We start from the raw sequence: 22070 nt of genomic DNA, 5'->3' as shown, positions 1-22070 counted from the left end.
GGCTATGGATAGAGTTGTGCACAGGAGGGTGGATGTGCTGGAAATGAGATGTTTGAGGACAATGTGTGGTGTGAGGTGGTTTGATTGAGTAAGTAACATAAGGGTAAGAGAGATGTGTGGAAATAAAAAGAGCGTGGTTGAGAGAGCAGAAGAGGGTGTTTTGAAATGGTTTGGGCACATGGAGAGAATGAGTGAAGAAAGACTGACCATGAGGATATATGTGTCGGAGGTGGAGGGAACGAGGAGAAGTGGGAGACCAAATTGGAGGTGGAAAGATGGAGTGAAAAAGATTTTGTGTGATCGGGGCCTGAACATGCAGGAGGGTGAAAGGAGGGCAAGGAATAGAGTGAATTGGATCGATGTGGTATACCGGGGTTGACATGCTGTCAGTGGGTTGAATCAGGGCATGTGAAGCGTCTGGGGTAAACCATGGAAAGCTGTGTAGGTACGTATATTTGCATGTGTGGACGTATGTATATACATGTGTATGGGGGTGGGTTGGGCCATTTCTTTCGTCTGTTTCCTTGCGCTACCTCGCAAACGCGGGAGACAGCGACAAAGCAAGAAAAAAAAATATATATATATATATATATGGAAGCGGAAGTGAATCATAGGGTGGGGGAGGGAGGCAAAAATCCTGGGAGCCTTGAAGAATGTGTGGAAGTCGAGAACATTATCTCGGAAAGCAAAAATGGGTATGTTTGAAGGAATAGTGGTTCCAACAATGTTGTATGGTTGCGAGGCGTGGGCTATGGATAGAGTTGTGCGCAGGAGGGTGGATGTGCTGGAAATGAGATGTTTGAGGACAATGTGCGGTGTGAGGTGGTTTGATCGAGTAAGTAATGTAAGGGTAAGAGAGATGTGTGGAAATAAAAAGAGCGTGGTTGAGAGAGCAGAAGAGGGTGTTTTGAAATGGTTTGGGCACATGGAGAGAATGAGTGAGGAAAGATTGCCCAAGAGGATATATGTGTCGGAGGTGGAGGGAACGAGGAGAAGTGGGAGACCAAATTGGAGGTGGAAAGATGGAGTGAAAAAGATTTTGTGTGATCGGGGCCTGAACATGCAGGAGGGTGAAAAGCGGGCAAGGAATAGAGTGAATTGGATCGATGTGGTATACCAAGGTTGACGTTCTGTCAGTGGATTGAATCAGGGCATGTGAAGCGTCTGGGGTAAACCATGGAAAGTTGTGTGGGGCCTGGATGTGGAAAGGGAGCTGTGGTTTCGAGCATTATTGCATGACAGCTAGAGACTGAGTGTGAACAAATGGGGCCTTTGTTGTCTTTTCCTAGTGCTACCTCGCACACATGAGGGGGGAGGGGGATGGTATTCCATGTGTGGCAAGGTGGCGATGGGAATGAATAAAGGCAGACAGTGTGAATTGTGTGCATGGGTATATATGTATGTGTCTGTGTGTGTATATATATGTGTACATTGAGATGTATAGGTATGTATAATTGCGTGTGTGGACGTGTATGTATGTACATTGTGTATGGGGGTGGGTTAGGCCTTTTCTTTCGTCTGTTTCCTTGCGCTACCTCGCAAACGCGGGAGACAGCGACAAAGCAAAATAATAATAATAATAATATATATAAAGAGGAGGTCAAGTTGTCCAGGAGTCCAGCAGCGACAATGATGTCATTGCCAGGTGAGGATTACCAATCAGAAGAAAAGAGGCCTGCAGGAGGCATGGCTGCTACCACTCAAGCTTGGGTAGGAGAAGAGTGAAGATCTATTAGTCTCACCAAAAGGTGAAGTGCTGAGAGACTGTAATCAACCTCTCTCATTTCATGAGAAAGATTGGAGACCTTGGAGAGAAAAGAGGACAAGTGTTGGGTGCATGCAAGGAAAAGATTTGTCTAGTCAGGTAGCTTCATATCAATAAAACAAAAAAGTTCAAAAATCCTGACATGGAGAATGTTATATGGTTCTGGTCATCACCTCAACACTCTCAAGTCATGAAAGTGTTACTTTCCTAGGCATTTGCTGAAAAACCTACTAATCACTAAAGTTAAACCTGAAAATTTTAGTGATTTTCTTTTCATAAACCTTACCATCTCCATCGCATGGTACATTCATCTTGAGGACTTTATAAATAATAGTACTATCAGTTGAACTTTCCACAAGGGGCAGTTCTTCAAGCGGCATTACTGTTTCCCCTATCACATCGTCACTATGGAAACGGTGGCAGGTCTTCAATATCATGAGAAGATGACCAGCCTGCACTCCAAAATCAGTACGGCTAACAGAACTGTTGAAAAAGTAAACTGTTGTAAGTTCTTCATGATCAGTTTATAAAAAATGACAGTTTTCTTCAGTAAGCTATTAATGAATATGATGATTATTTTGGCAATGGTGCTACTGGAATAGTGGTGGCATAAAAATGATAGCATGGGAATGGTGGCAGTATAGGGTAGTGATGCTATGGTAGTGATACAAACTACAGCTGCTACATCAGTACTTTGTGAAGGAAAATGTAAACAAAAGAATGAATGACATGAGTTTTGATAATCATACTGATATGAAAAAATTTTTTTTTCGTTTAACAGATATATGTAATGTAGCAAAATAAGAAGTAGTTTCTCTTATGTACAAACACTTCAGGCATCCAGGGGTTTTTAGTTCAAATAATTTGGGATCCCATTGCCTTTGAGAAACACTGCACTACAGATGCCCTTTGCCAGTGGACTGCTGAGGGTGAAGCACAAAAGGCTAAGAAGTTGCACTGAAGTATACCAGTTATGTCTGAAAGTAAAAGGGACGAGCAACTGAGGGCAATGGCACTGAGTGTACATAGGATGACTGGTGAGAGTAAAAGAAGGGAGCTTGTGAAAATATTCAAAAGTTATAGTTTGGATATGCTGAGGACTGGGGAAACCCATATCCCTGGGCAGGGTGTATGGACTGAAAATGGGAATGATAAGTGGAAGGAAGACTGGTATGGATGAGAATGATTAAAAATTGTCAGGAAAGAGAGAAAGAAAGATGTGCAAGTGTGCTATCACCAAGAGTATGGGAAAGTGTTACATAGCATGGATGGAATGGGTCAAGAATGGTTTGGGTGAAAGGAAAGACTGGAATTGTGAAGTATGCATGTGTATATGTATTTGTGACCATGAAGATTGTGCGAGGTAAGGATGAAATGAAGTATTTCTAGAGACATTTGAATGTTCACATAAATGGTTTTGAGATGGAGAGAAAGGCGGTTGCAATGATTGATATGAATGCAAAGGTGGGATGTGATGAAATTGGTGAGACAGTTGGTAAATGGGAAGTGCCTGGAGTAAATGAGAATGGAAGTTATCTTGTGGATGTCTGTGTTCAGAAGAGTTCATTCCTTAGAAACACCTCTTTTTAGCACAAAATGATCCATAGGTATATATGGATGAGAAATAAGGGATGAAAAGAGCAAAGGGTTTCAATGACTATTTGGCAGTGGATGAAAGGTTGAGAAAGGCTGTGCTAGATGCTGGAATTGTCAAGGGATTCTTTAAAGACTCTCACCATTTTGCAGTTCTTATGTTGGTGAAGATTAGGGAGAAGTGGAGGTATGGCATATGGAAGAATTGAGAGGTAAGACTGTTAACAAGTAAGAGGATGAATCAGAAAGAATGCAAGTTGGGGTATGAAAGTTTACATGGAAGCACAGTAAATGTAGGGATGCAGTGTTGTGTGAAAGATACATCTGAAATACTTATAGAAAGATTGTCAAAGTTTATAGGACTAGTAGTTGGATATACAGTATTGAGATACAGGAATATAAAGGGAAATGCTTGGTTGACAGATAAGATGAGAAATGATGTGGATGAGAAGAAAGTGGCATAAGGTAGACTGCTTGAAAGCAATTTGCCATTGGAAGTTCAGCAAAGGATGAAGGAAGAATATAAGAAGTGTAAGTGGAATGATAAGAAGCTGACAGAGGAAAGCAAAGAAAAAGTAGAAGATTCTTGGAAGAAAGTTGAGTGAAGAGTTTAGGGAAAATAAGAAACTGTACAAGATGGAGTTGAAAAAGTAAAGAGGTGGAAGAATGGAAACTTTAATGTGAGAATTAAAGAAGAGGAGCTGCTGAATCAAAAGGGGGTGAACAGAAGATGGAAAGAGTATTTTGAAGAACTGATGAATGTGGGAGAAAGAGACAGCAGTTATTACATGCATGAGGCCTATAGCAAGAATAAAGGTAAACAAGGGAAATACTGGAGCTGTAGGTAAGAAAGGCAGCTGGAGTGGATGGAATTACAGCTGAAATACTGAAGTATGGAGGAAAAAGTATGATAGACTGGATACATTTGATATGCATTTAAGCATGGAAACAGAAGGTTGTGCCTGAGGATTGGATGAAAGGTATTTTTGTTCCTTTATTCATAGGAAAAAGTGCTAAGGATATATACAGCAATTATAGGGGAATAAGTCAGTTAGGAAAAGCAGGAAAAGTGTATGTGAGAGCTGATTGGCAGAGTGATGGAAGAGACTGAAAGTGAAATAAGTTGGGGGTAAAGGGGTTTTAGGAAAGGTAGGGAATGTGGGGATCAGATTTCTTATAATGACTGTGGAAAAGTATGTAGCAAAAGGTAAGAAACTGTATGTAGCTTTTATGGAGCTGGAGAAACTTATGAAAGTAGAAAGCTTTATGGGATGTGTTAAGGATATATGGGGTAGGGTACAACTTTTGGATAGAGTGCAAGAGGGGATAGAGAGTTGAGCAAAAGTTTCAGAGTACATAAGGGTGTGAAGCAGGAGTGTGTTATGTCACTGTGGCTTTTTAACATATATATGGACATAATGATATGGGTGGTGAAAGCAAGAATTGGGAAAGGAGGTGCAGAGATAAAGTGTGGTGTTGTTACTGTGACTAGTGACAAGTCAATTTGCAGATATTGTGCTGTTTACCAACAGTGAAGAGGAGTTGCAGAAGGTTGTACATGTCTTTTATAATGTGTGTAAGCATAGGCAACTGGTGTAAATGCAAGTAAAAAAGTTTGAAAGGAAACAAACTAAAAGTACAGACTTTGCAAAACCCTATATACTAAAAAAGAAAGTGTACCAAACCATGTTACAGAATCTTATGGAGGGATAAACACTGAAAGAGGTAAGAGAATTTAAGTATTTAGGAGCTATCTTAGGTAAGTTTGGTAATATGGAAGGAGAGATTAGGGAGAAAGCAGTACAAGATACAAGAGTTACTGGGTCCCTCAATAGGGCATAGGTTTAAGTAAGGAGGTGAAGAAGGGATTAAGAGACAGCATATTCCTCCCAATCACGACCTATGTAGAAAAAACATGGATATGGAATGAGTCACAGAGGTAAAGAAACCAAGCTGTGCAATTGAACAATTTGAAAGGAGCATGTGGTATGACTAGATGGAGTGGTGGGGGAATGAGGAGGTGTATGAGAGATGTGGTATGGCAGGGAATGCAAAGGGAATGAATTGTAGTGGCAAAGTGGGTGAAACCTGATAATTTGAGGTGGTTTGGGAACGTGGAAAGAATGCAAAATGGGGAGCATACAAGAGTGTATGATAGTGTAAGTAAAGGGGTTAGTGTGACAGGAAGACCACCTGTGGGGAAATAGAAAGGAAGAGTACTGGCGGGAGGGAAATGGTGGAGGGATATGTGGAATCCTGTATGTGAGGGAGACATGTAAGGAAAGGGATAAGTGGAGACTCTACTGTAGCCAGCCCCTCGATGGGAATTCCCGTAGGGAAAGGACATCAGAGATACAGATAAATAGACCAATAGAATGACTGATTTTGAAAATGAAAAGACAATGTTCTAAAGTGTAATAAAGAAATTTTTGTCAAAAAGACTTTTTGACAAGTCTATGCATTCATTGCTTCAAGGAAGCATGCTAAATAGATACATACCCAGTGACAGCCACTGGACCATGGCTCATTAAACTATACAGTTACATAAAAAAAGTATCCCCCAGTCAACTGTTTTACAATGATAAACACAGCATTGCCTATAAAAAGACTACTGTACCTGTAAAACCATAATCTTCCAGCCTGAAGCTGGCTGCCGGACAAGAACTTTTTGTTACAGAGGAGTAGGTCAGGCATTATCAAACATTGAGATGGGTGAGTGGTAGACACATGAATCTTTTAAGAGCTCAATGATCTAGATTTAGAAATCAGTCCCTTCATGTAGATCAAAGGAAATATCCCCTACCATAATGTCTTGGGAAAACATATAAATCAGGCAAAAAAGATACTGTTTAAACAAACTAACATATCCTAGCTCACCAACTGCAAAAGTGCATAATTGTACCTTTGTATTTGAATCTGATCAATAAAATCCAGATCAGGAAAAGTATAATACAGGATTATTCTCCATTTCTGGTATACTGAACAAACACAATAAGCATCTCATACCTATGGGCTACATTACTGAAGTTGGTGGACTTGAACAAGGGAAACTTCTGGGAATACTGAAAGTGTTAAATGATCAACACACCAACATCAACAGCTGTGAGCCACGTAAGAAGCAGCTCAAGAGTCAAAGAATTACTTTGAGTTGAGTTACACCAATTACTGAATACAGTTGTACATTTTGGCCATAATGCACCTGCAAGTATGACATATTTCAGACCTAATGACAGTTACAAAAGCAGTCTTTGCCAGATACTAACTCAGAAAACCAAGAAATGTGGCATCAGTGCCAATATGAAAAAATTTAAAAAACTGTAGAAAAGCTAGACAATCTGAATATGGAAGAGTTTGAGGAAAAGATAGGAGTGAGGTGATGTAATGTGTTAAGAACTGCCACGAGAAGGAAAAGTACAAAAAATAACCTGATCTTCCAAAGACTGCAGGAGTCAGGTAATGCTTTTATCAGGGAAGGAGGACTGAAGGTACTGAAGCACACTTTAGACTCTATAATAATACAGCAATTTGATACAAGTAATGCCTCAGTGAAACTGACGATCAGGTTAGATAATAAGAGTTAATATTACTAGTTACCAGAGCAAGACCAAGTCTGCTGAAAGCTATCTTGAAGACTAACTTGAAAACCTTAAAAAAAGCTGTAAAACTCATGTGTAGAAAGAGAGATCATTATCTCACAAGGGCAAAAATGGGTAAGTTTGAAGGAACAGTATCTCCAACAATATTACATGGTTGCAAGGCATAGGCTATAGACAAGGTTGTGTGGAGGAGGGTGGATGTATTGGAAATAAAATGTTTGAGGACAACATGTGGCATGAGTTGGTTTGATTACGTAAGTAATGATCGGGTAAGAGAGATCTGTGGAAATAAAAATCAGTGTGGCTGAGAGAGCAAAAGAGGGTATGTTGAAATGGTTTAGACATACGGAAAGAATAAGTGAGGAAAGGTTGCCTAAGAAAATATGTGTCAGAGGAGGAGGGAACAATAAGCAGGAAACCAAATTGGAGGTTGAAGGATGAAGCGAAAAAGATTTTGAGCAATTGGGCCCTAAACATGCAAGAGGGTGAAAGTCATGCACAGAATAGAGTGAATTGGAATGATGCGGTAAACTGGGGTTGGTGTGCTGTCAATGGACTGAACCAGAGTATGTGAAACATTTGGGGTAAACCATGGAAAGGTATGAGGGCCCTGGAAGTGGATAGGGAGCTGTGGTTTCAGTGCATTACCCATGACAGCTTGTACATGGAAGTCAGTGGATGTAGCATTTCTTCACCTGCTTCCACATGCTACGTTGTTGATGAAGGAGATGGTGATCGGGTGTGGGGGAGAAGAAGAAAATGGTTATCTTTTTTCTTTTCCTTCATGCATTTGTACTGTTTTCTGTAGGAAGGGGTTGTATCAGGAATGGATAAGGACAAGCAAATATGTAATTGTACATGTGTATATATATCATACTATATCTATTGTCCCTCGGATAGGGGAGAAAGAATACTTCCTACGCATTCCCCACGTCATAAAAGGTGACTAAAAGGGACGGGAGAGGGGGGGCTAGAAACCCTCCCCTCCTAGTATCTTTAACTTTCTAAAAGGGGAAACAAAAGAAAGAGTCACGCGGGGAGTGCTCATCCTCCTCGAAGGCTCAGATTGGGGTGTCTAAATGTGTGTGGATATGACCAAGATGAGAAAAAAGGAGAGATAGGTAGTATGTTTGAGGAAAGGAACCTGGATGTTTTGGCTCTGAGTGAAACTAAGTTCAAGGGTAAAGGGAAAGAGTGGTTTGGAAATGTTTTGGGGGTAAAGTCAGGGGTTTGTGAGAGGACAAGAGCAAAGGAAGGAGTGGCACTGCTCCTGAAATAGGAGTTGTGGGAGTATGTGACAGAGTGTAAAAAAGTAAATTCTAGATTGATATGGGTAAAACTGAAAGTGGACGGAGAGAGATGGGTGATTATTGGGGCCTATGCACCTTAGACCGGGTTATAGTGATGGGTGATTTAAATGCAAAGGTAAGTAATGTGGTAGTAGAGGGAATAATTGGTGTACATGGGGTGTTCAGTGTTGTAAATGGAAATAGTGAAGAGCTTGTAGATTTGTGTGCTGAAAAGGGACTGGTGATTGGGAATACCTGGTTTAAAAAGAGAGATATACATAAGTATACGCATGTAAGTAGGAGAGATGGCCAAAGAGCATTATTGGATTATGTGTTAATTGATAGGCGCATGAAAGAGAGACTTTTGGATGTTAATGTGCTGAGAGGTGCAACTGGAGGGATGTCTGATCATTATCTTGTGGAGGCAAAGGTGAAGATTTGTAGAGGTTTTCAGAAAAGAAGAGAAAATGCTGGGGTGAAGAGAATGGTGAGAGTAAGTGAGCTTGGGAAGGAGAATTGCATGAGGAAGTACCAGGAGAGACTTTGTGCAGAATGGAAAAATGTTAGAGCAAAGGACGTAAAGTGAGTGGGGAGGAATGAGATGTATTTAGGGAAGCAGTGATGGCTTGCACAAAAGACGCTTGTGGCATGAGAAGCGTAGGAGGTGGGCAGATTAGAAAGGGTGGTGAGTGGTGGATGAAAAAGTTAGATTAATAGTGAAAGAGAAGAGAGAGGCATTTGGACAAGTTTTGCAGGGAAATAGTGCAAATGACTGGGAGATGTATAAAAGAAAGAGACAGGAGGTCAAGAGAAAGGTGCAAGAGGTGAAAAAGAGGACAAATGAGAGTTGGGGTGAGAGAGTATCATTAAATCTTAGGGAGAATAAAAAGATGCTTAGGAGGGAGGTAAATGAAGTGCATAAGGCAAAAGAACAAATGAGAACATCGGTGAAGGGGCTTATGGGGAGGTAATAACAAGTAGTGATGTGAGAAGGAGATGGAGTGAGTATTTTGAAGGTTTGTTGAATGTGTTAGATGATAGAGTGGCAGATATAGGGTATTTTGGTTGAAGTGGTGTGCAAAGTTAGAGGGTTAGGGAGAATGATTTGGTAAACAGAGAAGAGGTAGTTAAAGCTTTGCAGAAGATGAAAGCAGGCAAGGCGGCGGGTTTGGATGGTATTGCAGTGGAATTTATTAAAACGGGGGTAACTGTGTTGTTGATTGGGTAAGGATAGTTGATGTATGTATGGCTCAAGGTCAGGTGCCTGAGGATTGGCAGAATGCATGCATAGTGCTACTGTAAAAAGGCAAAGGGAATAAAGGTGAGTGTTCAAAATACACAGGCATAAGTTTGTTGAGTATTCTGGGGAAATTATATTCAAGAGTATTGATTACGAGGGTTAAGGCATGTACAGAGCATCAGATTGGGGAAGAGCAGTGTGGTTTCAGAAGTGGTAGAGGAGGTGTGGATCAGGTGTTTGCTTTGAAGAATGCATGTAAGAAATACTTAGAAAAACAAATGGATTTGTATGTAGCATTTATGGATCTGGAGAAGGCATATGATAGAGTTGACAGACATGCTCTGTGGAAGGTATTAAGAGTGTATGGTGTGGAAGGCAAGTTGCAAGAAGTAGTGAAAAGTTTTTATCGAGGATCTAAGGCATGTGTACGAGTAGGAAGAGAGGAAAGTGATTGGCTCTTGGTGAATGTCGGTTTGCAACAGGGGTGCATGATGTCTCCATGTTGTTTAATTTGTTTATGGATGGGGTTGTTAGGGAGGTGAATGCAAGTTTTGGAGAGAGGGGTAAGTATGCAGTCTGTTGTGGATGAGAGGGCTTGGGAAGTGAGTCAGTTGTTGTTTGTTGATGATACAGTGCTGGTGGCTGATTCAGGTGAGAAACTGCAGAAGCTGGTGACTGAGTTTGGTAAAGTGTGTGAAAGAAGAAAGCTGAGAGTTAATGTGAATAAGGTACAGTAGGGTTGAGGGACAAGTTAACTGGGAGGTAAGTCTGAATGGAGAAAAACTGGAGGAAGTGAAGCGTTTTAGATATCTGGTAGTGGATTTGGCAGCGGATGGAACCATGGAAGTGAAAGTGAGTCACAGGATGGGGGAGGGGGCAAAAGTTCTGGGAGCGTTAAAAAATGTGTGGAAGGCGAGAACGTTATCTCGGAAAGCAAAAATAGGTATGTTTGAAGGAAAAATGGTTTCAACAATGTCATATGGTTGTGAGGCATAGGCTATAGATAGAGCTGTGAGGAGGGTGGATGTGTTTGAAATGAGATGTTTGAGGACAATATGTGGTGTAAGGTGGTTTGATCGAGTAAGTAATGAAAGGGTAAGAGGGATGTGTGGTAATAAAAAGACTATGGTTGAGAGAGCAGAAGAGGGTGTTCTAAAATGGTTTGGTCACATGGAGAGAATGAGTGAGGAAAGATTGTCAAAGAGGATATATGTGTCAGAGGTGGAGGGAACAAGGAAGAGTGGGAGACCAAACAGGAGGTGGAAGGATGGAGTGAAAAAGATTTTGAGCTATCGGGGCCTGAACATGCAGAAGGGTGAAAGGTGTGCAAGGAATGGAGTGAATTGGAATGATTTGGTATACTGGGGTCGACATGCTGTAAATGGATTGAACCAGGGCATATGAAGCGTTTGGGGTAAACCATGGAAAGTTTTGTGGGGCCTGGAAGTGGAGAGGGAGCTGTGGTTTTGGTGCATTATACATGACAGCTAGACTGAGTATGAACGAATGTGGCCTTTGTTGTCTTTTCCTAGGGCTACCTCATGTGAATGCGGGTGGAGGGGGTTGTAGTTTCATGTGTGGCAGGGTGGCAAAAGGAATGAATTAAGGCAACAAGTATGAATTATGTACATGTGTATATATGTATATGTCTGTACATGTGTATATGTGTATACGTTGATATGTATAGGTATGTATATGTGCTTGTGTATGTGGGTGGGTTGGGCCACTCTTTCGTCTGTTTCCTTGTGCTACCTCGCTAATGCGGGAGACAGCAGCAAAGTATAACAAAAAATATAGATATAAATTATTATTATTATTATCATTTTGCTTTGTCGCTGTCTCCCGCGTTGGCAAGGTAGCACAAGGAAACAGACGAAAGAATGGCCTAACCCACCCACGTACACATGTATATACATACACGTTCACACACGCAAATATACATACCTATACACCTCAACGTATACATATATATACACACAGACATTTTTTTTTTTTTTTTAACTATTCGCCATTTCCCGCGTTAGCGAGGTAGCGTTAAGAACAGAGAACTGGGCCACTGAGGGAATATCCTCACCTGGCCCCCTTCTCTGTTCCTTCTTTTGGAAAATTAAAAAAAATTGAGAGGGGAGGATTTCCAGCCCCCCGCTCCCTCCCCTTTTAGTCGCCTTTTACGACACGCAGGGAATACGTGGGAAGTATTCTTTCTCCCCTATCCCCAGGGATATACACACAGAGACATATATATATATATACACATGTACATAATTCATAGTCTGCCTTTATTCATTCCCATCGCCACCCTGCCACACATGAAATAACAACCCCTTCCCCCCTCATGTGCGCGAGGTAACGCTAGGAAGACAAAAAAAGGCCACATTCATTCACACTCATTCTCTAGCTGTCATGTAATAATGCACCGAAACCACAGCTCCCTTTCCACATCCATGCCCCACAGAACTTTCAACGGTTTACCCCAGACGCTTCACATGCCCTGCTTCAATCCATTGACAGCAGTTCGACCCCGGTATACCACATTGTTCCAATTCACTCTATTTCTTGCACGTTTTTCACCCTCCTGCATGTTCAGGCCCCAATCACTCAAAATCTTTTCCACTCTATCTTTCCACCTCCAATTTGGTCTCCCACTTCTCGTTCCCTCCACCTCTGACACATATATCCTCTTGGCCAATATTTCCTCACTCATTCTCTCCATGTGAGCAAACCATTTCAAAACATCCTCTTCTGCTCTCTCAATCATGCTCTTTTTATTACCACATATCTCTCTTACCCTATTATTACTTAATCAAACCACCTCACACCACACATTGTCCTCAAACATCTCATTTCCAGCACATCCATCCTCCTGCGCACAACTCTATCTACAGCCCATGCCTCGCAACCATATAACATTGTTGGGACCACTATTCCTTCAAACATACCTATTTTTGCTTTCCGAGATAATGTTCTCGACTTCCACACATTCTTCAACGCTCCCAGAACTTTCGCCCCCTCCCCCACACTATGATTCACTTCTGCTTCCATGGTTCCATCTGCTGCCACATCCACTCCCAGATATCTAAAACACTTCCTCCAGTTTTTCTCCATTCAAACTTACCTCCCAATTGACTTGTCCCTCAACCCTACAATACTTCATAACCTTGCTCTTACTCACATTTACTCTCAGCTTTCTTCTTTCACACACTTTACCAAACTCAGACACCAGCTCTGCAGTTCCTCACACGAATCAGCCACCAGCACTGTATCATCAGAGAACAACTGACTCACTTCCCAAGCTCTCTCATCCCCAACAGACTGCATACTTGCCCCTCTTTCCAAAACTCTTGCATTCACCTCCCTAACAACCACATCCATAAACAAATCAAACAACCATGGAGACATCACACACCCCTCCTGTAAACCTACATTCTCTGAGAACCAATCACTTTCCTCTCTTCCTACACGTACACATGCCTTACATCCTCGATAAAAACTTTTCACTGCTTCTAACAACTTGCCTCCCAAACCATATATTCTTAATACCTTCCACAGAGCATCTCTATCAACCCTATCATATGCCTTCTCCAGATCCATAAATGCTACATACAAATCCATTTGCTTTTCTAAGTATTTCTCACATACATTCTTCAAAGCAAACACCTGATCCACACATCCTCTACCACTTCTGAAACCACACTGCTCTTCCCCAATCTGATGCTCCGTACATGCCTTCACCCTCTCAATCAATACCCTCCCATATAATTTCCCAAGAATACTCAACAAACTTATACCTCTGTAATTTGAGCACTGACTTTTATCCCCTTTGCCTTTGTACAATGGCACTATGCAAGCATTCCGCCAATCCTCAGGCACCTCACCATGAGTCATACATACACTAAATAACCTTAACAACCAGTCAACAATACAGTCACCCCCTATTTTAATAAATTCCACTGCAATACCATCCAAACGCTCCGCCTTCCCGGATTTCATCTTCTGCAAAGCTTTTGGTACCTCTTCTCTGTTTACCATATCATTCTCGTTAACCCTCTCACTTTGCACACCACCTCGACCAAAACACCCTATATCTGCCACTCTATCATCAAACACATTCAACAAACCTTCAAAATATTCACTCCATCTCCTTCTCACATCACCACTACTGTGAGAAGGAGATGGAATGAATATATATATATATATATATATATATATATATATATATATATATATATATATATATATATATATATTTTTTTTTTTTTTTTTTATACTTTGTCGCTGTCTCCCGCGTTTGCGAGGTAGCGCAAGGAAACAGACGAAAGAAATGGCCCAACCCCCCCCCCCCATACACATGTACATACGTCCACACACACAAATATACATACCTACACAGCTTTCCATGGTTTACCCCAGACGCTTCACATGCCTTGATTCAATCCACTGACAGCACGTCAACCCCTGTATACCACATCGCTCCAATTCACTCTATTCCTTGCCCTCCTTTCACCCTCCTGCATGTTCAGGCCCTGATCACACAAAATCTTTTTCACTCCATCTTTCCACCTCCAATTTGGTCTCCCTCTTCTCCTCGTTCCCTCCACCTCCGACACATATATCCTCTTGGTCAATCTTTCCTCACTCATTCTCTCCATGTGCCCAAACCATTTCAAAACACCCTCTTCTGCTCTCTCAACCACACTCTTTTTATTTCCACACATCTCTCTTACTCTTACTTTGCTTACTCAATCAAACCACCTCACACCACATATTGTCCTTAAACATCTCATTTCCAGCACATCCACCCTCCTGTGCACAACTCTATCCATAGCCCACGCCTAGCAGCCATACAACATTGTTGGAACCACTATTCCTTCAAACATACCCATTTTTGCTTTCCGTGATAATGTTCTCGACTTCCAAACATTCTTCAAGGCTCCCAGAATTTTCGCCCCCTCCCCCACCCTATGATTCACTTCCGCTTCCATGGTTCCATCCACTGCCAGATCCACTCCCAGATATCTAAAACACTTTACTTCCTCCAGTTTTTCTCTATTCAAACTTACCTCCCAAATGACTTGACCCTCAACCCTACTGTACCTAATAACCTTGCTCTTATTCACATTTACTCTTAACTTTCTTCTTTCACACACTTTACCAACCTCAGTCACCAGCTTCTGCAGTTTCTTACATGAATCAGCCACCAGCGCTGTATCATCAGCGAACAACAACTGACTCACTTCCCAAGCTCTCTCATCCACAACAGACTGCACACTTGCCCCTCTTTCCAAAACTCTTGCATTCACCTCCCTAACAACCCCCATCCTTAAACATATTAAACAACCATGGAGACATCACACACCCCTGCCGCAAACCTACATTCACTGAGAACCAATCATTTTCCTCTCTTCCTACACGTACACATGCCTTACATCCTCGATAAAAACTTTTCACTGCTTCTAACAACTTGCCTCCCACACCATATATTCTTAATACCTTCCACAGAGCAGATATATATATATATATATATATATATATATATATATATATATATATATATATATATGTTTTGCTTTGTCACTGTCTCCCGCATTTGCGAGGTAGCGCAACGAAACAGACGAAAGAAATGGCCCAACCCACCCCCATACACATGTATATACACACACGTCCACACACGCAAATATACATACCTACACAGCTTTCCATGGTTTACCCCAGATGCTTCACATGCCCTGATTCAATCCACTGACATCACGTCAATCCCGGTATACCACATCGATCCAATTCACTCTATTCCTTGCCCTCCTTTCACCCTCCTGCATGTTCAGGCCCCGATCACACAAAATCTTTTTCACTCCATCTTTCCACCTCCAATTTGGTCTCCCACTTCTCCTCGTTCCCTCCACCTCCGACACATATATCCTCTTGGTCAATCTTTCCTCACTCATTCTCTCCACGTGCCCAAACCACTTCAAAACACCCTCTTCTGCTCTCTCAACCACGCTCTTTTTATTTCCACACATCTCTCTTACCCTTACGTTACTTACTCGATCAAACCACCTCACACCACACACTGTCCTCAAACATCTCATTTCTAGCACATCCACCCTCCTGCGCACAACTTTATCCATAGCCCATGCCTCGCAACCATACAAAATTGTTGGAACCACTATTCCTTCAAACATACCCATTTTTGCTTTCCGAGATAATGTTCTCGACTTCCACACATTCTTCAAGGCTCACAGGATTTTCGCCCCCTCCCCCACCCTATGATCCACTTCCGCTTCCATGGTTCCATCCACTGCCAGATCCACTCCAAGATATCTAAAACACTTTACTTCCTCCAGTTTTTCTCCATTCAAACTTACCTCCCAATTGACTTGACCCTCAACCCTACTGCACCTAATAACCTTGCTCTTATTCACATTTACTCTTAACTTTCTTCTTTCACACACTTTACCAACCTCAGTCACCAGCTTCTGCAGTTTCTCACATTAATCAGCCACCAGCGCTGTATCATCAGCGAACAACAACTGACTCACTTCCCAAGCTCTCTCATCCACAACAGACTTCATACTTGCCCCTCTTTCCAAAACTCTTGCATTCACCTCCCTAACAACCCCATCCATAAACAAATTAAACAACCATGGAGACATCACACACCCCTGCCGCAAACCTACATTCACTGAGAACCAATCACTTTCCTCTCTTCCTACACGTACACATGCCTTACATCCTCGATAAAAGCTTTTCACTGCTTCTAACAACTTGCTTCCCACACCATATATTCTTAATACCTTCCACAGAGCATCTCTATCAACTCTATCATATGCCTTCTCTAGATCCATAAATGCTACATACAAATCCATTTGCTTTTCTAAGTATTTCTCACATACATTCTTCAAAGCAAACACCTGATCCACACATCCTCTACCACTTCTGAAACCACACTGCTCTTCCCCAATCTGATGCTCTGTACATGCCTTCACCCTCTCAATCAATACCCTCCCATATAATTTACCAGGAATACTCAACAAACTTATACCTCTGAAATTTGAGCACTCTCTTATCCCCTTTGCCTTTGTACCATGGCACTATGCACGCATTCCGCCAATCCTCAGGCACCTCACCATGAGTCATACATACATTAAATAACCTTACCAACCAGTCAATAATACAGTCACCCCCTTTTTTAATAAATTCCACTGCAATACCATCCAAACCTGCTGCCTTGCCGGCTTTCATCTTCCGCAAAGCCTCATGGAGGCTACATGCAGTGGCGGCCTGTTAGCTATCAAAATTCAAAGCGGGAAATCAGCAAAGCAACTACCCCAAATGTCAATGCCAACTTTACTTCACTAAGGGAGATTTCAGTTCCTTTAAAAGAATCTTTAGCTTATGCAATATTTGGTGAAGATTTGAAGGAGATGACTGCAACAACTGTTATTTCCTTTGTTCAAAGCAAGGATGAATTTTATACAGCACATAATTATACCACTTGGACAGTGGCGTTAGGAGAGGGATATCCACCAAAGGAAACTTTCTCCACAATGGTCATCATTGTTATTAGCTTGGGAATAGGAATTCCTTCTCTAATGTTTATAATTGGAGGCATAGTAATAGCTCACCGTAAGTGTCACAGCTCATCAAACGTACTTATTGTCAATTAACTACTATTGACGTTTGTGTAAATAAATCATACATTTCCCTTTTCCATAGCCAGAGGTTGAACCATTATGTGACATTCATTTTTTTCATTTCATTTCAAGCCAGAAGTTTCAGTTTTCTAAATTATTTCTTACATTTTTCATATGTATATATATGTATATGTGTGTAAGTGTGTATATGTGCATATGTATGGGTATATGTATATATATATGCATATATATGTATATTATCCCTGGGGATAGGGGTGAAAGAATACTTCCCACGTATTCCTCGCGTGTCGTAGAAAGCGACTAGGGGGGACGGGAGCGGGGGGCCAGAAATCCTCCCCTCCTTGTATTTTTTAACCTTCTAAAATGGGAAACAGAAGAAGGAGTCACGCGGGGAGTGCTCATCCTCCTTGAAGGCTCAGACTGGGGTGTCTAAATGTGTGTGGATGTAACCAAGATGTGAAAAAAGGAGAGATAGGTAGTATGTTTGAGGAAAGGAACCTGGATGTTTTGGCTCTGAGTGAAACGAAGCTCAAGGGTAAAGGGGAAGAGTGGTTTGGGAATGTCTTGGGAGTAAAGTCAGGGGTTAGTGAGAGGACAAGAGCAAGGGAAGGAGTAGCAGTACTCCTGAAACAGGAGTTGTGAGAGTATGTGATAGAATGTAAGAAAGTAAATTCTCGATTAATATGGGTAAAACTGAAAGTTGATGGAGAGAGATGGGTGATTATTGGTGCATATGCACCTGGCCACGAAAAGAAAGATCATGAGAGGCAAGTGTTTTGGGAGCAGCTGAATGAGTGTGTTAGTGGTTTTGATGCACGAGACCGGGTTATAGTGATGGGTGATTTGAATGCAAAGGTGAGTAATGTGGCAGTTGAGGGAATAATTGGTATACATGGGGTGTTCAGTGTTGTAAATGAAAATGGTGAAGAGCTTGTAGATTTATGTGCTGAAAAAGGACTGGTGATTGGGAATACCTGGTTTAAAAAGCGAGATATACATAAGTATACGTATGTAAGTAGGAGAGATGGCCAGAGAGCGTTATTGGATTACGTGTTAATTGACAGGCGCGCGAAAGAGAGACTTTTGGATGTTAATGTGCTGAGAGGTGCAACTGGAGGGATGTCTGATCATTATCTAGTGGAGACTAAGGTGAAGATTTGTATGGGTTTTCAGAAAAGAAGAGTGAATGTTGGGGTGAAGAGGGTGGTGAGAGTAAGTGAGCTTGGGAAGGAGACTTGTGTGAGGAAGTACCAGGAGAGACTGAGTACAGAATGGAAAAAGGTGAGAAAAATGGAAGTAAGGGGAGTGGGGGAGGAATGGGATGTACTTAGGGAATCAGTGATGGATTGCGCAAAAGATGCTTGTGGCATGAGAAGAGTGGGAGGTGGGTTGATTAGAAAGGGTAGTGAGTGGTGGGATGAAGAAGTAAGATTATTAGTAAAAGAGAAGAGAGAGGCATTTGGATGATTTTTGCAGGGAAAAAATGCAATTGAGTGGGAGATGTATAAAAGAAAGAGACAGGAGGTCAAGAGAAAGGTGCAAGAGGTGAAAAAGAGGGCAAATGAGAGTTGGGGTGAGAGAGTATCATTAAATTTTAGGGAAAATAAAAAGATGTTCTGGAAGGAGGTAAATAAAGTGCATAAGACAAGGGAGCAAATGGGAACTTCAGTGAAGGGCACAAATGGGGAGGTGATAACAAGTAGTGGTGATGTGAGAAAGAGATGGAGTGAGTATTTTGAAGGTTTGTTGAATGTGTTTGATGATAGAGTGGCAGATATAGGGTGTTTTGGTCGAGGTGGTGTGCAAAGTGAGAGGGTTAGGGAAAATGATTTGGTAAACAGAGAAGAGGATATATATATATATATATATATATATATGTATATATATATATATATATATATATATATATATATATATATATATATATATATATATATACAGCGACAAAGTATAATAAAAAAATAATATATATATATATATATATATATTTTTTTTTTCTTTTTTTTTTTTTTCTTTTTTGTCGCTGTCTCCCGCGTTTGCAAGGTAGCGCAAGGAAACAGACGAAAGAAATGGCCCAACCCCCCCCCCATACACATGTACATACACACGTCCACACACGCAAATATACATACCTACACAGCTTTCCATGGTTTACCCCAGACGCTTCACATGCCTTGACTCAATCCACTGACAGCACGTCAACCCCTGTATACCACATCGCTCCAATTCACTCTATTCCTTGCCCTCCTTTCACCCTCCTGCATGTTCAGGCCCCGATTACACAAAATCTTTTTCACTCCATCTTTCCACCTCCAATTTGGTCTCCCTCTTCTCCTCGTTCCCTCCACCTACGACACATATATCCTCTTGGTCAATCTTTCCTCACTCATTCTCTCCATGTGCCCAAACCATTTCAAAACACCCTCTTCTGCTCTCTCAACCACGCTCTTTTTATTTCCACACATCTCTCTTACCCTTACGTTACTTACTCGATCAAACTACCTCACACCACACATTGTCCTCAAACATCTCATTTCCAGCACGTCCATCCTCCTGCGCACAACTCTATCCATAGCCCACGCCTCGCAACCATACAACATTGTTGGAACCACTATTCCTTCAAACATACCCATTTTTGCTTTCCGAGATAATGTTCTCGACTTCCCCACATTTTTCAAGGCTCCCAAAATTTTCGCCCCCTCCCCCACCCTATGATCCACTTCCGCTTCCATGGTTCCATCCGCTGACAGATCCACTCCCAGATATCTAAAACACTTCACTTCCTCCAGTTTTTCTCCATTCAAACTCACCTCCCAATTGACTTGACCCTCAACCCTACTGTACCTAATAACCTTGCTCTTATTCACATTTACTCTTAACTTCCTTCTTCCACACACTTTACCAAACTCAGTCACCAGCTTCTGCAGTTTCTCACATGAATCAGCCACCAGCGCTGTATCATCAGCGAACAACAACTGACTCACTTCCCAAGCTCTCTCATCCCCAACAGACTTCATACTTGCCCCTCTTTCCAGGACTCTTGCAGTTACCTCCCTAACAACCCCATCCATAAACAAATTAAACAACCATGGAGACATCACACACCCCTGCCGCAAACCTACATTCACTGAGAACCAATCACTTTCCTCTCTTCCTACACGTACACATGCCTTACATCCTCGATAAAAACTTTTCACTGCTTCTAACAACTATATATATATATATATATATATATATATATATTTTTTTTTTCATACAATTCGCCATTTCCCGCGATAGCGAGGTAGCGTCAAGAACAGAGGACTGGGCCCTTGAGGGAATATCCTCACCTGGACCTCTTCTCCGTTCCTTCTTTTGGAAAACTAAGAAAAAAAAAAAAAAAAAAAAAAAAAACGAGAGGGGAGGATTTTGCAGCCCCCCGCTCCCTTCCCTTTTAGTCGCCTTCTACGACACGCAGGGAATACGTGGGAAGTATTTTTTTTTTCTTTTTGCTTTGTCGCTGTCTCCGACGTTTGCGAGGTAGCGCAAACAAACAGACAAAAGAAATGGCCCAACCCACCCCCATACACATGTATATACATACGTCCACACACGCAAATATACATACCTACACAGCTTTCCATGGTTTACCCCAGACGCTTCACATGCCCTGATTCAATCCACTGACAGCACGTCAACCCCGGTATACCACATCGATATAATTCACTCTATTCCTTGCCCTCCTTTCACCCTCCTGCATGTTCAGGCCCCGATCATACAAAATCTTTTTCGCTCCATCTTTCCACCTCCAATTTGGTCTCCCACTTCTCCTCGTTCCCTCCACCTGCGACACATATATCCTCTTGGTCAATCTTTCCTCACTCATTCTCTCCATGTGCCCAAACCATTTCAAAACACCCTCTTGTGCTCTCCAACCACGCTCTTTTTATTTCCACACATCTCTCTTACCCTTACGTTACTTACTCGATCAAACTACCTCACACCACACATTGTCCTCAGACATCTCATTTTCAGCACATCCATCCTCCTGCGCACAACTCTATCCATAGCCCATGCCTCGCAACCATACAAAATTGTTGGAACCACTATTCCTTCAAACATACCCATTTTTGCTTTCCGAGATAATGTTCTCAACTTCCACACATTCTTCAAGGCTCCCAGGATTTTCGCCCCCTCCCCCACCCTATGATCCACTTCCGCTTCCATGGTTCCATCCGCGGCCAGATCTACTCCCAGATATCTAAAAGAATTTACTCCCACTTCTCCTCGTTCCCTCCACCTCTGACACATATTTCCTCTTGGTCAATCTTTCCTCACTCATTCTCTCCATGTGCCCAAACCATTTCAAAACACCCTCTTCTGCTCTCTCAACCAAGCTCTTTTTATTTCCACACATCTCTCTTACCCTTACGTTACTTACTCGATCAAACTACCTCACACCACACATTGTCCTCAGACATCTCATTTCCAGCACATCCATCCTCCTGCGCACAACTCTATCCATAGCCCACGCCTCGCAACCATACAACATTGTTGGAACCACTATTCCTTCAAACATACCCATTTTTGCTTTCCGAGATAATGTTCTCGACTTCCACACATTCTTCAAGGCTCCCAGGATTTTCGCCCCCTCCCCCACCCTACGATTCACTTCCGCTTCCATGGTTCCATCCGCTGCCAGATCCACTCCCAGATATCTAAAACACTTTACTTCCTCCAGTTTTTCTCCATTCAAACTTACCTCCAAACTGACTTGACCCTCAACCCTACTGTACCTAATAACCTTGCTCTTATTCACATTTACTCTCAACTTTCTTCTTTCACACACTTTACCAAACTCAGTCACCAGCTTCTGCAGTTTCTCACATGAATCAGCCACCAGCGCTGTATCATCAGCGAACAACAACTGACTCACTTCCCAAGCTCTCTCATCCA

At 41.9% G+C, this 22070-nt stretch overlaps 1 protein-coding gene across 4 annotated transcripts in view; it reads right to left on the bottom strand.

Annotated features, from left to right (window-relative positions):
- Positions 1-22070, bottom strand: part of LOC139749181 (protein unc-13 homolog 4B-like) — a 407928-nt gene that overhangs the window by 37715 nt on the left and 348143 nt on the right. For all 4 annotated transcript variants that reach the window (XR_011712899.1, XM_071662842.1, XM_071662843.1 and 1 more), the window contains exon 21: positions 2052-2248. Coding sequence is in view for 3 of the 4 variants with exons in the window: in XM_071662842.1 (XP_071518943.1) it covers positions 2052-2248 (197 nt within the window). In the remaining variant the exon portion in view is untranslated. The remainder of the gene's footprint in view (positions 1-2051; positions 2249-22070) is intronic.

The sequence above is a fragment of the Panulirus ornatus genome, chromosome 6 (assembly GCF_036320965.1).
Source record: "Panulirus ornatus isolate Po-2019 chromosome 6, ASM3632096v1, whole genome shotgun sequence".
Lineage (NCBI taxonomy): Eukaryota > Metazoa > Arthropoda > Malacostraca > Decapoda > Palinuridae > Panulirus > Panulirus ornatus.
The sequence above is the reverse complement of the archived record's forward strand: the minus strand, read 5'-3'. Positions and strand labels throughout refer to the sequence as shown.